Source organism: Notothenia rossii (genome assembly GCF_949606895.1).
Source record: "Notothenia rossii genome assembly, chromosome: 7".
NCBI classification, from domain to species: domain Eukaryota; kingdom Metazoa; phylum Chordata; class Actinopteri; order Perciformes; family Nototheniidae; genus Notothenia; species Notothenia rossii.
The window spans coordinates 39600565-39617361 of NC_136905.1; the positions used below are offsets into that span (position 1 = coordinate 39600565).

Consider the following 16797-nt stretch of genomic DNA (forward strand, 5'->3'; position numbering starts at 1 on the left):
GCAAGTATCGAGGCTTGTATCGTTTTGGGCCAGTGACGTCATCGATGACAAACAAACCTCGCTGCCTGTCGATACCACGTGACTGCTTCGGGAAGCGATTCGGATCATTTGAACCGTTGAGCCACAACGCTCATAATACCCATGGATGTATAACAAGAACCATATTACCCCTCCTGTACCCGGGTCCGCTGGTGACACGATGAAATTAAAAGAGCTCAGACCCTCACTTATAGAGAGGTCGGAAAATGTCATAAGTATAAATAGATACAAGCATAAATAAATGTAGGAATAAAACATGAATAAATAAATGAATAAATGCAGATTAGATATAGTCCAGTGTTTTCGGGTAGATTCAGCGTGTGGGCTGTGGCTCAGCTGGAAAGCAGCCGACCCACGACCGCAGGGTTTGCTTATAGAAGCTACAGCTAAATGAGATAATGGAGTTAATACATGTATTATGGTTTAGCCTTCTCAGGCTACAACGTGGTTAAGTTTATGAATAATATTAAGGAATACGAATCCCTCTTTGCAATGTTTACCAGCCTCCTATAGGCTTTTCAATCACAATCGTTCATCTGGAATGAAAACAATATTGTTAACATGAAAATAGGATTTTATGTTCGTTGTTTAGAGTTATTCTAAGGCTTTACTCATTGGGAACTCGGTATGAGATAGAGCACAACTGTTGAGATTTCCAATTTGCCTGTTTTACACGCTTTGACCAACAGGGGGTTTATGTTCAAATGAAGCCCATGATGAAGCCTCATGAGATGAACCCTTTGCGAACCAATTGGCTGGAAAGCTTCAAAGCTTCATAAGGCTTCATCTCGCCATCACTACCTGCTTGCCACCTAAGACGCACTTAGAGACCAGTACTGCTACTGAGCCGGGAGGAGAAGTAGCTTCGATGAGATGTAGCTTGAGCCGTGCCTGCCTGCAAGAGGGGTTGTGGTTGAAGCCGGAAGTGGGTGAAGCTTCGCAAGCGATGAGGGCCCGTTCCGCGTGAAGGCCGGAAGCGCCGCATTTGAGCGGCCCTGATGCCAGTGATGCCCTCTCGAGAGACTGAAGGCGTGTGTCAATTGTTTGCCTGAAGTAGCCCATTTTCATTAAGCCGGAGGAACTTCCGTGGAGCCCAGTATCCTTGTCTTTTTCTTCCGCGTCCGGGTGTTGCGGGGTGGCCGGCTAGAACCGCTAGCCAACTGGGGAACGCCGCCTGTAGCTTAATCCGCAAGACTGCGGAGCTGATGAATATATACCCGGAGCTGGGACGAAGCCCTGCTGCTGCTTGCGCGTTGACACCTGGAAGACAGCTGATGGAAAAGGGGAGAGCATATATAGAGGGATTAACAGGTGCGATGATTAGGCTTGTGAACGGAGGGAAGTGATAGGTTAGCTGAGGAGTGGCGCTCCCTATCATTTAGTGAAGGGAGCGAGTATTGCCATGACGCGCAATACAAAGTGATAGGTCTGCCTGCCTGAACTTGCGCTGAGCTTCATTTGTCTTGTCTTCAGCTCACTGATAACATAAGAACACAAATAGGCACGACACTTACATAGATGTTTTTTTTATATGTATTTTATTACTCCAATGTAGAAAAAAAAAAGTCAGGTATATTTAACTAGGAAAGTTTTCCTTTGGCTCCCAGGAATTTTTCCACTTCGCCCCACTGTAAAACAGAAACACAGCAAAAAGTATTCCTTTTTTTCAACTTTTTGGAATATGTAGTTCTACAGTATGTTGACAATGCTATTTCAAATGAGAAGATACACTAAATCACTTAAAAATATCATGATGAAAGTGCAGTATAATATATATATTTATATATAACACATACATCATATATAATACAAGGTACATTTTTTATTTCAAAGTCAATGCTTCATTTGACCAATTATTTGAATTTGCTGTCTTATCAATGCCCAAACATACAGCACTAAACTTAGACAACTGCCTCCAAGACAGCACACAGACATAATACTACTTACTACTAACTATACTTATAGTATAATTGTTAAGAACAAATGTAACAAGTAAGTAATTACAAAAGAGATCAAATACCATCCAGCCTCACATATCAATCATTTAACCTTTAGTGATATTGATCAAGGATAAACTCAGTTGTATATTGTATTTTAATTTCTATTCCAATGTAGGCTACTTCCCTGCTTATGTGTTACAACCAGACAGCGTTTCTAGGGCGCGATTTTCATTTCATTTCAAACCTTTATTTAACCAGATTGGTCCCATTGAGATCAGAGATCTCTTTTTCAAGGGAGACCTGCGATGTCTGAATGACGAAGGGCAGAGAACTTGGATGTCTTACTTTATGGCGCAATCACTGTCTGATAGAGCCATTGATGACATGGCTCCCCACCCCCATGTGATCAATTAAATTGAATTTACTGCTGAGGAACCCAAACATTTTAAGTTAGTGATCTCAGGGTTGATGAAGTTGGTTGGTAAGACTACTTTCTGGCCCCTGTTCTGCCAGCCCCATCAGCTACACTGAAGGAAACTTCAGATTAGATACATACCATCCAGAGCAAGACAGCCACTGCACCAACACCTCGGTATGGCCCTGAGTAAAGAAAGACAGATTTTAGGTAAACTTAATTTTTTTTCAAATGTCATACATGTAAATACGAAAAGTCCAGTGAAATCAAATGATAATTTGAAATAATAGTAGGTACGATTAACTCAAACATATGAAGGACTGTAACATAGTCAATAGCATTTTCCCCATCAGTTTAATATTTTGGAATACTATTATTATTTAAAAAGAGATTTTCACTGCCAAGAATATAATTCACCTACCAATGATTACAAGAAAAAATGTAATATACAAATAAATGGCTGGACATGATGCATTAATGCGACATGAAGCATTACACAACTACCTCAACCTTAAATTAATAATAAATTATTGTTACTTTAATTTGAATATTTATATTAGCTTAACATTATGCTTGAGAATGAAACACTCCTTTTAAACAAAGTATACGAAAATCCAATAAGATAAGACTTGGTTCCACGGAAGCATTATTGTCATTGTTTATTTCTTATTTTAAAATATTTTCTAAATTAACCTCCCTGATTCTTTCCCTCAGTAGTTTTTTGTAGGGGAAAGTGTCTGACCCTTGTTGAATGGGACATTCTGCAAGGAATTAAAAGATGGTAATAAGTTGAAGTTCAGCAATAACCTCCTAAACATTGCCTAACATTACATTGTGCTCAATTAAACTGTTCAAAATGGCACTGAGACTTTTGATACAGAAATATACACTACAGTGACATCTGGCATCGTTTTAGTAAGACATGTTCACTACCGCATAAAAAAGCCTCCGCACGTGACCTCCCGCGTGTGACGTAACATGGGGGAGAGCGGCCGGTCTAACGTATGAATAAACATGGATCACAATGCTAGTTTTCACACAGAAGAGGTTGAAAATATATATTCGAATGCATATGATTATAATTATGAGCCTGCTATGCGTCCAAGAGACCAGGAGCAGCCAAGGATTAGAAAAAATAACGGCCATCGGAGAGAAATTGAGCTTTGGTGTGTGGAGAACCAGTGGAGAACAGAGGAGTTGTCTTGGTGAGTGACCGGCGTTAGCTACAGTTAATGTTAGCTAACGTCACATCACAACATTGTAAAGTTAGCTATCATTTATCAGGCTATAACTAAAGTAGTATTGATAATATAGTAACGTTACTGGCAGGTCTGTTGATACTGATCCATAACAGAAACTAATGCGCAAGTATCAGCCGTATCTCGCGTTACCTAATGCAACTCCAGACTACAGTGCTGTGTGGCGGAGGGGAGACGCGAGATACGGCTGATACTTGACGATCAGGCGGAGAAAGGCTGTGGGGCCTCCGTTGATATGCCGTTGTAAATGGCTTGATGGAAAGCAGGTGTGTAGTCGGGGAGGGTGCACAGCTGATTGCAGCAGGTGAGTGGAGATTGAGCCAGGAGTGACAGCCACCACGCCCACACAAACAACACAGACAGGGGGAAACAAACAAACACAAAGGAGACGGCTGGAGCAGTACAGCAACCACAGCGTTACCTAATGCAACTCCACACTACGTCTTACGGTGCTGTGTACCGGAGTGGAGAGAGAGAGAGCAGAGAAGGGGGGGAGAGAGATGTAATATGGTTTCCTGATAAAGCTGTGGAGAGTAAGTGCTGCAGGGAGGTGGATGCACAACGCACCCAGGAACGAACGCTAGCTCTGGTCCTTTTCCTGTGAGGGAAACTGTGGACTCGATGTCCTGACAGGCTCACCATGATTACAAATGGTGAAATGCAATGTAAAATTACCGAAAAAATACCAGCTCACTAAATCACAACCGCTCAAACCAACTACAAACTACTACCGCGGATTGGGCAGAGAACGAGTCCGAGAAAGTTGCTCCCCCATGTGACGTAATATGACGCGTTTGACGTATGACGTTAAAAAAAAGCAGTTTTTAGTAGCAGAGCTCAAAACGTCTTATGTCTTGTAAAACATATCAAATCCCCCATTAACATTTTTAATTGTAATTTTCAGGCAAGGTTAAGCGTAAATGTAGTAAAAAAAAAACCCTGCAAGTTGCTCTTTAAACAAAACAAAAGGTGGTGTATTCTAATTTTACCGATGATTGTTTTCTCTCTCTTTAACTAATTCAATGTGAAAAATCAAACACAGTTTCAGTCTATGTAAATAAGATAATTACTAATTAACCCGCACATACCATTAATTGCCACTTTGCCTCGTTGGTCTTCTTTTCTGTGAGGAAGACACTGAGGACACAGGAGGAGTCAGGCTGGAGGAGAGAGGAGGAGTCAGGCTGGAGGAGAGAGGAGGAGTCAGGCCGGAGGACAGAGGAGGAGTCAGGCCGGAGGAGAGAGCAGGAGTCAGGCCGGAGGAGAGAGCAGGAGTCAGGCTGGAGGAGAGAGCAGGAGTCAGGCTGGAGGAGAGCGCAGGAGTCAGGCCGGAGGAGAGAGCAGGAGTCAGGCTGGAGGAGAGAGCAGGAGTCAGCTTGGAGGAGAGAGGAGGAGTCAGGCCGGAGGAGAGAGCAGGAGTCAGGCCGGAGGAGAGAGCAGGAGTCAGGCTGGAGGAGAGAGCAGGAGTCAGCCCAGAGGAGAGAGCAGGAGTCAGGCCGGAGGAGAGAGCAGGAGTCAGGCTGGAGGAGAGAGCAGGTGTCAGGCTGGAGGAGAGAGCAGGAGTCAGGCTGGAGGAGAGAGGAGGAGTCAGGCCGGAGGAGAGAGCAGGAGTCAGGCTGGAGGAGAGAGGATGAGTCAGGCCGGAGGAGAGAGGAGGAGTCAGGCTGGAGGAGAGAGGAGGAGTCAGGCTGGAGGAGAGAGGTACAGACAAGGAATCTGATCCTGGGTCTGCGGCCATTTCTGCCTGTGTGGTTGAAGGACCCTCAGGTTCAACTGCCAAAGTCACTTTTGAGAAGAAAAAAAGTAGAGGCATGGTGAGTAAATGACCAAGTATAAGATATGAGTAATTACAGCTAAAAATGAAACTACAAATATTGATTGTTTTTTATGAATCAAGCATTTAAGACTTCAATGTTAGGATGAGAAAACCAGTGCAGCAATCCACCAATAGTTGTGCTGCTAAGCTTTTACGAAAAACATAGGCCCACAAAACGTAATGTTATTATCAGTATTGTTATCAGTATATAAGTAAGGGTGATTATTAGTTGATTCATTGTCGACTTTAAAATGATTGACCAGCTGTTTCTATAATTGATTATCGTTTTGAGTAATCCTTTCAGTAAAAACATGTCATAATTAGATTCTCACATGTGAACAATTTCTTTGTATTTTCCTTCTAGTTAAAGGTCCCATGTCATGGCCATTTCTACTGATCATAGTTCCATTGTTGAGGTCTACTAGAATAGATTTACATTGTTCAATGTTCCAATCTCACATTGGTTTCTCATACAGCATCTTTGTATAGTATGTGTATTCACTCTGTCCTAAACAGCCAGATCCGCGGAGCCGCGTGTGTGTGTGAGCCGGTACGTCACTATGCCCGTTACATCACTATACTCAGGAAGAAAAAAATGGAAAAAGAGAAATGTCCAACAAGGCGTTCTGGGGCAGCATAGACAGGTCTTTTCTGTGTTAGAGTTTTACTCGCTACAGGGTGTACTTTGAGGGTTTGTGACTCTGCAGACCGTTTTCATGCAGAAAAAGCTTCATAACACACAACGGGACGGGTAATAACCAGAAAAGCATGACATGGGACCTTTAACTGACAAAACAAGACATAACGACATATTTGTACTACTTGGTAAACAGTGATTCACATTTTTTTACATTTAAAACAAAATAACTGAGCAATTCATTTACAAAAAATGACTTTTGGCTTAAAATATAGCATGCAGATTTTTATACTTTACCATTAAGAAGGCTTTCGTAAATCCTCTTTATGGTAACAAGTGCATTGTTACCATTTTCTGTCTCAATTTGCCATGGACAGAGGCAATCGGCCGCAAAACCATTTGTGCCTCTCTTGGCAAGAAGGAGGATGGGATTCCGCTCAAGAAGTTTCCATTTGTGGAGCTGGAACACAATGGACACAAAAAAACAAGAAATATTGTGTACATAACAGCTCTAAACATTTTCACACACCTAAAGCTATTATAACTCCATTTATTTTTGCATAAGTGAAAAATGCACTGATGTGATACGTGTGCACATTGAGGAAGGCACCCCACCATTAACCAGGTGTGATTTTAGACCCATTTTAGGGGAGCCCCTAAAAATCACCATGCAAAAAGCTCAGGTTCACTTTTTGAGTTTTTTTTACATGGGCATGGTTATTTTTATCTGTATTAACTCAAAATCTTGATGACTAAAGCACTTCAGATGTAAAGCTGGTGTTACAGGTGAATTTTGAAATGACTGGTCGAACACGGCTCAAAGTCAGAGACTCTGGTAATCTAAATTAAAGTGCTTTTAAGGGCCTCTTTATTAATACAAACTCTTTCCAGGACTTGATTGTCTTTCAAGCACTATATTAATATTGGCTGGTTTTCGGCAGAGTTGAGCCAATGTTAATCTATCTATATTCAGCCCAAACATTTTGTATCTTTATTTATTTTAATTTTATTATTTAGATCTTTACATTTGATTCTGTGACATTCTTGGTTTTACCATTTATTCAAAATGTGTATGATATTTTATTTATTTTACTTTTGGAAACCATAGTCACATAATTCTGTGTTTGCCATACCATGAAGGTCCAAAATAAAATATAAAACATCAAAATGCAGTTTCTTTTGTAAGATACAATTAGAATTTTTTTACGTTGAAGCTCTGATTCTAGGAATCGCCACTGGCCTGAACTATGTTACTTCTGGTTAAGAAATAATGTTGTACTAAAACTGGGCGCCTGCAAGTACAAACACTATCTAACATCAGTTTGAAAAAATGTGTTATGCCTTTACAGATTTAAATACAACGGTGACAACAATTTTGCATAACACATCTCATGAAATGTAGTAATCATGCACTAGTCTGTACTTCTCCCATAAACTTAATTAAGAAATGTGGATTCTTTTAAAAAAGTAAATGAGGGCGACTGTTGGAAAGTATACATCAATTAAGTAATATAACAATTTGTATAAAAAGATTAAGATCAGGGATTATTTACACACTATTTTATGACAACTGACATCTGCAAGAAAAAAAAACATACCAGTAGATTTGTTGAGTCATAAACTTTGTTGACACTGTGTTTTTTGTGCTGCGTGGCCTTCCACTCCTGCAACTATTTCCTATTGCTTGGATAGTTTCTCCTTATAGGGTTGGTTGGCACCACATTGCCTGCATTTCCTGCTGGCTACTCCTATTTTGTGTTTGCAAGACAGGCACACTTTCTGAGTAGGCATCTGTAACAGAAACACAGATAAGGGAATAAAACAAATAAGAATACTATACTAAAAATGTTTACAGGATTCATGTATTTTATTGTGAAAAATCTTGTTAAAACAATGAACTCATGTTTTTTTATCTTTTAGATAGGATGAAAAAAAATCACAAGAGTAAGGAAAACAATTGTTATACAGAGTCAGTCACATGTTTAAAGTGACTGTTATGGACAACCCTAATCCGTCAATATCTGGTTGATCCAAAAGTTGATGCTCCATCATCACAGAACTAATACTAAAATCATCATTACCAGGGGTGTATTGCTAATTCTATAAGTTCCGCATGCGTGCACGCGCAGTTGTGGCTCGTTTTGAAGCTTATGTAACTACTGTCAATTAACACTCCAGCCAGAATGGTCGTTTATTAAGTCTGCATTATTGAATAAATGTGTGATTCTTACAGTAAATGCTGGACACAGCTGCTTGATAGTTTATAAAGGTCCTTCACTGATCACTTAACTAACTCCCTCCTGCTGAGGTACAAAGGTTACTATATAAAAAGTTTGCACATTTATTTAGTATCCTATCCATGTGAATATGTTTTAATTGGGGGTGGACCTCACGTTCTCTAGGGGGGTCCGGAGGCCCCCGGGAAGTTAAATGCATCAATCTTGTGGACTTTGAGGGCAAAATTAACTAAATCTATGGATACATCTGTCAACACCCATATGAAACTTAACTGTATACATTTCAATAATTTAAAAAAATGATAAGAATATGAATAATACTTTTTTTTATTTATCTTTGTGCATATGTAACTATTTACTCTTTTAAAAAAAAAATGATTTGTTGTATGTCCAATAGTATGAATTGTAATGATTTAAACGATGTTTTACATTCATTCGATTTTTTTTAGGGCGCTGCGTGACGTTGAACCTGCGACCTACAACCTGTGACCTATGAACCTGTATTTGTATGCTACCGAAGGAGCTATTGAACCTAATAACTTGAGGCCTGTTTCCGACTCCTATTGTGGAACATTACAATAATATAAAAGTGTGCCTTGGAAATATGTGTTTCCATATATGGTGACCAAACTGTTTCAGACCCACTGAGATAACTTAGACTAAAGTTAACTGTGTAAACATTACATTACCTACATTAGCCTCTCAGCCTATCCGTTATCATAGCTAGATAGCACCAGATGCTAACAACCATCCCCGTTTTAGGTGCCGGAGCGGTGTTCCGGCAGTATTACACCCCTGATGACTCTTCACTTAATACATAAATAGTATTTAATATAGTTATAAAGAATGTGACGTGTGATAACATTTGGATCAACCGCATGAACCGATGGATCACATAACTTCCATGCTCACGTTAACGTTAGCTGATTCTACTTTTGGCTAATTTAGCTTTGCTATCATTATTCCTAGGTAAACATAGTAATCTTAGTCACTGTACTAGACGACAAAATAAAACAACATAATACATATCCCAAAATAAATATCCTTTTGATATCTGACTACTCACCTTTATTAGCTTGTCTGTAGGAAATAAATGGTGATGCAGTGACGAGTCCAAAAAACCCCGGTGAGTTAGCATTTTACCACTTCCGGTTCCCGCTCGGAGTCTTCTTCTTCTTCTTCTTCTTCTTCTTCTTCTTCTTCTTCTTCTTCTTCTTCTTCTTCTTCGCTGCTAGAAATGAATAGGGGGAGCGAAGGGGCGGAGCTATCAGAACGACGAGGCTTGACTGCGGGGCTAAAGGTTGTGTCGCTACCAGTCCGCTGACATGGCGCGTCAATCAACGGTAAGTTTGGCCCATCACTTGCCCAGTATTACTTTGAATATTATTATTGTGATTGAGGATTAAATCCGCTTTGAAGACCACCGTTTTATATTGTGCAGTTTAGCGGCAAAATAACGTCAGTTAGCCAGCTAACGCTAGCTTTGTTGAGTTTATGCTAGCTAAACAAGTCGTGGTTGTAGTCTACAGCAGTAATTCATATATTGTAGCCTACTGCTTTGGCACTAACGGTGGTGTTTTTAAAGCCTTTGTAAATTATCCATGCTATTTTCTATTTAGCTAATGTTGAAGTAGTGTACGTGAAATCAACCTCATAATAAGATGTGTGTATATTACAATTATTAATGTCATATTTCAAGATGATTACTTAGATATTACAATATGGTTGGTTGAGCTGGAGTTCATTATTGAGCTTACACGTTAACGTCAGTCATATCTGAAGAACAAACCCAAACCTTGTTGTTTTTATTAATTGAATTACCAACTGGATATCAAATAAACAGTAAGCATTGGTAACACAACTTCCAAAGTTACAGTAAAATAAAAAGGACCCTGACTCTGACAATACACAATCCAACATGTTCAACAGAAGATAATCAGTGATATTGTTTGTACACATGGTACTTTACATATATATATCTGTTTGTTTAAGGTGTCCAGGTGATGCAGACAGGCTGGAACCAAAGAGTGAGAGACAGAACTGGACTCCTCACAGCAGTGAACTTCAGCACAGGTACAAATAAAAAAATGTCATACTGTACAAAGAATCAAGAAAGATATTGGTTTACATAAATTAAGTATTGACTTTAATACACTGATATACATTCCATTAAACAATCCTAGATCACCTACACACCAGTGAAGTTGAGGGTTTTTTCCATGCAAAAAGTTACATTTAGATGTTAACAAGCAATATGAATGAATTAATGTATTGAAGACAAATATATTTTACACATAGTGAGAACTGCTACTATTTATCTCTCAATATTGTCTGTAAAAATGTGGTAAAAGTTATTATTTCAGTGAGACAACAGAGCAAGCTTCTACAGTTGCACCACGTTTTGATAACAGTTAAATATTATTTTGATAATAAAATATATTTCAATGTTGATGAATTTCATACTGTTCATTCAAATTCTGATTACAATTACAAAATAATTATATCTACAGCCCCTAAACACACAAACACACCGCTTTCATAAATAACACACTTGTTCTGCAATAATATGTTTTATGTTTCCTGTCATTTTTGTTAGGAAAGGACATGCCTGAAAGACATCCCCTCTTTCTCTGAGGGTCAAGAAGAACATCCAAGAGGAAAATTAAAAGCTGATTTTATGAGATTTTAAGACCAGTACAGGACATTCACTAAGAAACTACTTTTATTTTGAAAACAAAGATCTGCACACCGAATATTTTTGTAGTCTATCAGGACCATCATTTGTTTGTGACGCTGCCTGCACCTCAGACATGGTGGTTATAGTCAGGCTTATAAAGTGTGGCGAAAAACATAGTCAGCTGATGGGATGCATCTATTTCCACATCTACACTCCATCAGCTGATTATTTCTATTTGCCTCGCTTTATGAGCTTCACATCACTTGTGCCTTGTACCGCAGAGTTTGCAACGTCACAAATAAATGGGGCCAATCTTCAGTCAGATGTGAATGTGTAATCTATTTTCAGTGAGAATAATGGACGAAAGGAGTGAAAATACAAATACAATTTATTGAAATGTGAACCAAAAGTTAATCAAAAATGTTTTAAATAAAAAGCACATATGGACAGAAGGTGTAAAGCCTCTTAAATGTATAAGTAAACACATTTAGTCAAATAAAGTGACAGACTAGGCCTGTGCAGTTGATATCAGCTTTGCCCAGCATGGGCTCCTCCATCAGGCCTGGACCTCCTCGCTGATGAAAGACCCACAGCCCTCTCTAAACCAACAGACAGGACGTCCATCAAACAGAGGTTTCTCCCTGAAGTCTCTGCAGCTCTATGGATACCACGCTGTCTCAATCCGTCCACACTGAATATGAGGGGAAAAAATAATAAGCAAATAATAAATGCTTTAGACCAGGGGTTTTCAAAGTGTGGGTAGGTGAGCCTCCCCTCAGAGAACATAAGAACAGCCGCGGCCCCCTCCCAATTATTATTGCTGTTATTATTATTATTATTATTATTGTTGTTGTTGCTATAATGCAGGGGTATTCAATTGCATTTCAAAGAGGTCCAGTAAGAGAAAATGTAATTAAATGCTCTGTTTTCGCTGTCTACCTTCCGCCATTTGAAATGACTCCGACGGTTTCTCTCCTCTTGTCTCGTCTCTGTGTGTGTGTTTGAATCTATCGTGCTGACTGCACCGATTTGATTGGCTGAGTAGTGTCACCTCCTTAAATCATTAAACAATAACTTTTTTAAACCTTTTTATTTTTATGTTTTAAACATATTGTATAAAACCCCCCACTACTTGGACTATTCCTTGCACCCCTCTAGAATAAGCACGAATGGTCTCAACCATATTGCATCAGTAACGTGCACTTGTTATTATAACAAGATCGCAAGGACGCTGGTAGCGATCGACAAATTTAGTGTTGTTCAGTTTGTGTGTTGTGGAATATGCGAGTAGTAATATTCATCCCGCTTTTGTCTCATTAGTATGCATAAAAAAGCTCCCACCTCCCCCCATTATGCAAATGAGCTAAGTCCCGCCTCCCCTTTGATCGAGGTGTAAGATCTCAAGTAGGTGTGATATCCCAAGTAGGCGTGAGATCCGTCGATAGGAGGGGGTTGATGTGTATTCACAGGTGTGAAAAGCCCCCACTGTTGCGCCTTATGGTGTATCATAAAAAATGTTTCAATCACATTAGTATGCATAAAAAGTGACAGGCGGGCCCGCCCCCAGGTCTATTAAAACAAAATGCCGCTTCCATCACATTAGTATGCATAAAAGTGACAGAAGGGCCCGCCCCAATTATGTGATGTCAGAAGACCGAGGGGGTGGAGTGAGATAAAAAAAAAAGAACCCCGTGCAGATAAAAAGCCAGTCATTTCCAATCATCAAGTCATCTTTCCAAAAAGAAAAAATGGCCAAGAGACGCCTCGATATGGGTGTAATCAGCGAGACGCCTGTGACAACTTACCGCCATCCGTCCGGAGCGCCAATCAAGAAACGGATGCAGTATCTGTGCCGGGTTCAAACACCTCCGGTCGAAGATCTTGAAGAAAAATGGCTTCTGGAAAATGAACATGTTTGGGGGTACGTATTCAACTATATGGCGAATGAACTGCATTTCTACAATCTGAAGAACGGAGAAACGTATGGACCCCACAGTGTTAAAGCAACGTTGACCTCAACAGATTGGGCTGTGTTAACTCTGGTGTCTTCCAGAGATCTCCACGCAACCATTGTATCGGAAGAAGTAGTGCATCAAGAAAATACTGTGTAACCAGCGGTGTACAAGATATTTGCAACAAAAAGCAAAGAAACGCAAACAAAAAGCGAGATCAGAGAAGAGTTTTCACCGTTACCCCTCAATGTGGAGGAAGAAGAAGGAAATATCCCCCCGCCGCCAGAAGTGAAAAGAGTCCTGACAAGCACCGTCTGGGAAACTAAAAGCGGACCATCTGGGCGATGGTATTACCGCGCAAGCCGTTTGCTGACGCGGGGGAGGGGTTCTCTCTAAAACACAGTGTCCTGCCATCTCTCTCTGTTTCTGCTGATGTGTAAAATATACAAAATAACGTTTTATATACTTACTCTCTTGTTAAAAGGTGATGAAGTTTGTAGCGTAAGCCAGCCATCAGTGTTCTAGTTTTAAGGATCGAAGGATCCAATGTATTTTTAAATGGAGCAGAAATAGAACTAGTCTCCCAGTGCAAGTATCTTGAACAGGGAGTGTCATATTGGACTCGCACTTGACTTTTTAAGAAACATATCCAGAAAGTATCCAATACCATTAAATTCAACTTGCAACATTTTAAACAAATTAGAACTTTTTCTTAACTGTCAATGCTGCAAAGTCATACCTCCACTGTATGATTCTATCCCACATTGAATACTGTTTTACAAACTGGTCGTTTGCTTGTGCCACACACCTGAAACCCATACAACAGCTGTTCAAGAGAGCTATCCAGGTGTTTGACAGAAAGCCACAGTCATACCACCACTGTACCATCCTTGAATATGCTGCTCATGCTCTTTCTGCATATCATGTATTTATTTTTGCTGTATATATACAGTGGGGCAAAAAAGTATTTACTCAGCCACCAATTGTGCAAGTTCTCCCACTTAAAAAGATGAGAGAGGCCTGTAATTTTCATCCTAGGTATACCTCAACTATGAGAGACAAAATGAGAAAAAAATATCCAGAAAATCACATTGTCTGATTTTTAAAGAATTTATTTGCAAATTGTGGTGGAAAATAAGTATTTGGTCACCTACAAACAAACAAGATTTCTGGCTCTCACAGACCTGTAACTTCTTCTTTAAGAGCCTCCTCTGTCCTCCACTTGTTAACTGTATTAATGGCACCTGTTCATCAGTATTTTAAAAAGTCGCTGGGATATTTGACTTTTTAAAATAATGATGTGTTTATTCAAAAACCATACTAGCACACAAGCCTGTTTTTTTTTGTGTTTTCAGTGTTTTCGGTGTTTCTGTGTGTCGGTGTTTCAGTGTTTTTGTGTTTTTTGTGTTTTTGTGTTTCTTTGTTTCCATGTTTCTGTGTTTCTGTGTCTCTGTGGTTCTGTGTTTCTGTGTTTCTGTAGTTCTGTGTCTCTGTGTTTCGGTGTTTCTGTGTGTCGGTGTTTCAGTGTTTGTGTTTTTTCAGTGTTTCAGTGGTTTCAGTGTTTTCTGTGTTTCTGTGTTTCCATGTTTCTGTGTTTCTGTGTTTCTGTGGGGGTATAATACACACGTTTCAATACACATGTATCATACATCTTCACTGTTACCCTCCCCTTGTTATAATGAAGACAGCAGTGCATGTGAAGGACTGTAATACACATGTATCAGACACGCTCCCCTTGCTATAATGAAGACAACCGTTTTTAAAATGTAAAAAACACTTTTTTTTTTTAAAATGTCCTATTTACATTTAAACATTTTCACACACAAAATCAATAGTTATACTGATTGTAACATCCCCAGGGCCGTCTCCAGCTTAGAATTCCCCAGATTACTGGAAATATCATGATGGAGTTTTTTCACTTCAGTCAAAATATTCATGTGTATGCTGTTTTTGACACAAAGCTGCATTACATCTACAAACAGAGCATACAATGAGAGCACATGATACACTTTTGATGTTTGTTTCATTTCTTCGGTAATGTTACAGAATGTTTCGGAAAATGAAGATTCCAGGACCACTTTAAATGTTTCGTTTACAATCATTTCCCAATGACCAGGAATAGTACTGCCAGAACAAACGATATCCAAAATGTCTTCTAGTTTACAAACTCCAGCCATTCTGTTTACACGGGGATCACTATTCACTCTGTTTTCAATCGTCCTCATCACCATACTTATTAAAAGGGTATTGACTACATTCTGATCAATATATACCGAGGGTTTTGCATAGTAGTTCCCCATTTTTATTTTACTTTAAACAAAAAGTCAATGTATCGAAAAAGAAAAAATCCCTGGCTTCAACCAACCGTAGGTTATTAGTCTTCTTCTTCTCCATCCAACTCGGCATGGATCTTTTCAAGTCTCTCCTTGAGGCGTCTACAATTTTTGAGATTGTGCAGAAAAGCCTCCGAAGCGCCTTGGATCCTCCAATCATCCGTGAAAATGTCTTTATCAATAAGAGTCTGGTCGATCTCAGTCATGAAGTCGGTGAGCCAGAGTCTTTTCATTAACGCGTTGTAATTGTTTCTGAAGAAAAAAATCGGGCATGTCATTCAGACAATCATGTTGCCTCTGGCCGGGGTGACTGGCTCGGCATCCGTTGCATATTTCTTCTCTGTACCGATGTATCACCCCCTCCACAATATCAACCAACACTGATTTCACTGTGTCCATAAACAGAGACGTCTTGGCCCAAGGAGCAAAATAAGCAGCAGTAGTACTGCAAGATTTGGGTGTCCAGAATGGTGGTGATGATGGTAGTCCAGGAGTTTGTTCCTGGCTGCAACTCGCGGGGGGAGACTTGGTTTTTCTCAGATCCATAGCTAGTTTTCAAACTGTCGTCTTAGTGGGGTCCTTAGTTTTAGATAATTTGCTGAGTGGAGGGAGGGACTTATTGCGTTGAGTGGAGGGGGAGTCATCTATAGAATTGAGACTTTTTTCAACAGTATAATGTCCCTCGCTGTTTGAGTCTTTTTTTTTTTTAAGTTATTTTTCAACCATCATTTTCAACCAAGCAGCAAGAGGTCAAATTTAAGAATAAGTAATAGTTTGTCACGATTTTACGGGAAATAGTCAGAGAGCAATGTCACATCTTAAAGACAGCTTGAACTGGATAAATGGTTAGTCTTCAAACATACCGTACGTTCTGCATGTTAGTATATCTGGCCAATTGGTTTAGACCCTACTGCCCTAGACGCATGCTCTCAATAGGGAAGTCACGCTTTGGGAAGAGGTGTTTCATTTCACAGATCCACCTTGATTCTTGTTGTGCTGGCTGAAGGAAGAGGGACGGGGGAGGAAAATTCAGAGGATGAAGAAGCAGACAAATAACTTGTTTTGTAAAACGGGGCAGCACGTCAGTTTCAAGGAAAAGATGACACCGTGTTTATGCATGACATGCAAAATATCTTGAAGCCCTACAACCACAAAAAAAAAAGATTGTGTTAAAAATATGGCAAAAAGTCGTAATATTGTATAATGTATTGTTTCATCGAAACAGTGTTAAAATCACAAACTTGCCTTTTAGAGTCGCAGTCTTTTACAAAAATTCTGTTTTGTTAAGAGCTACCAAAAACATAGTAAACATCGCAATTGTTCCCAAAACAAACTGGGAATGGGGACATCGATAACATATTTTAATGTTTAATTTTCTTCAGGGCTACCGTAGTGCACATTGATGAACACTTTAAAACAAATATAATGCTTACAAGTGTAAATGAGCCAGATTTTAGCTTTGAGCTAATTTCCATCTATAGTCCCGTCACAT

The 16797-nt window shown here is 39.6% G+C and overlaps 1 protein-coding gene and 1 long non-coding RNA gene across 2 annotated transcripts; one reads left to right on the forward strand and one right to left on the reverse strand.

Moving 5' to 3' along the window:
* Positions 1-351: 351 nt before the first annotated feature.
* On the reverse strand, positions 352-9569 carry LOC307047025 (uncharacterized protein). Its single transcript, XM_079693732.1, has 5 exons — positions 9410-9569; positions 6404-6566; positions 4742-5438; positions 2536-2579; positions 352-1667 (listed from the first exon to the last, which is right to left on the reverse strand). The coding sequence occupies exons 1-3, from the start codon at positions 9479-9481 to the stop codon at positions 4744-4746; spliced, it is 930 nt and encodes a 309-aa protein (XP_079549858.1). The 5' UTR covers positions 9482-9569; the 3' UTR covers positions 352-1667; positions 2536-2579; positions 4742-4743.
* Positions 9570-9587: 18 nt separating this feature from the next.
* On the forward strand, positions 9588-11472 carry LOC307047027. The gene is made up of 3 exons (XR_013810322.1): positions 9588-9686; positions 10336-10416; positions 10940-11472. It is a non-coding gene; the product is annotated as an uncharacterized lncRNA (long non-coding RNA).
* Positions 11473-16797: the final 5325 nt, after the last annotated feature.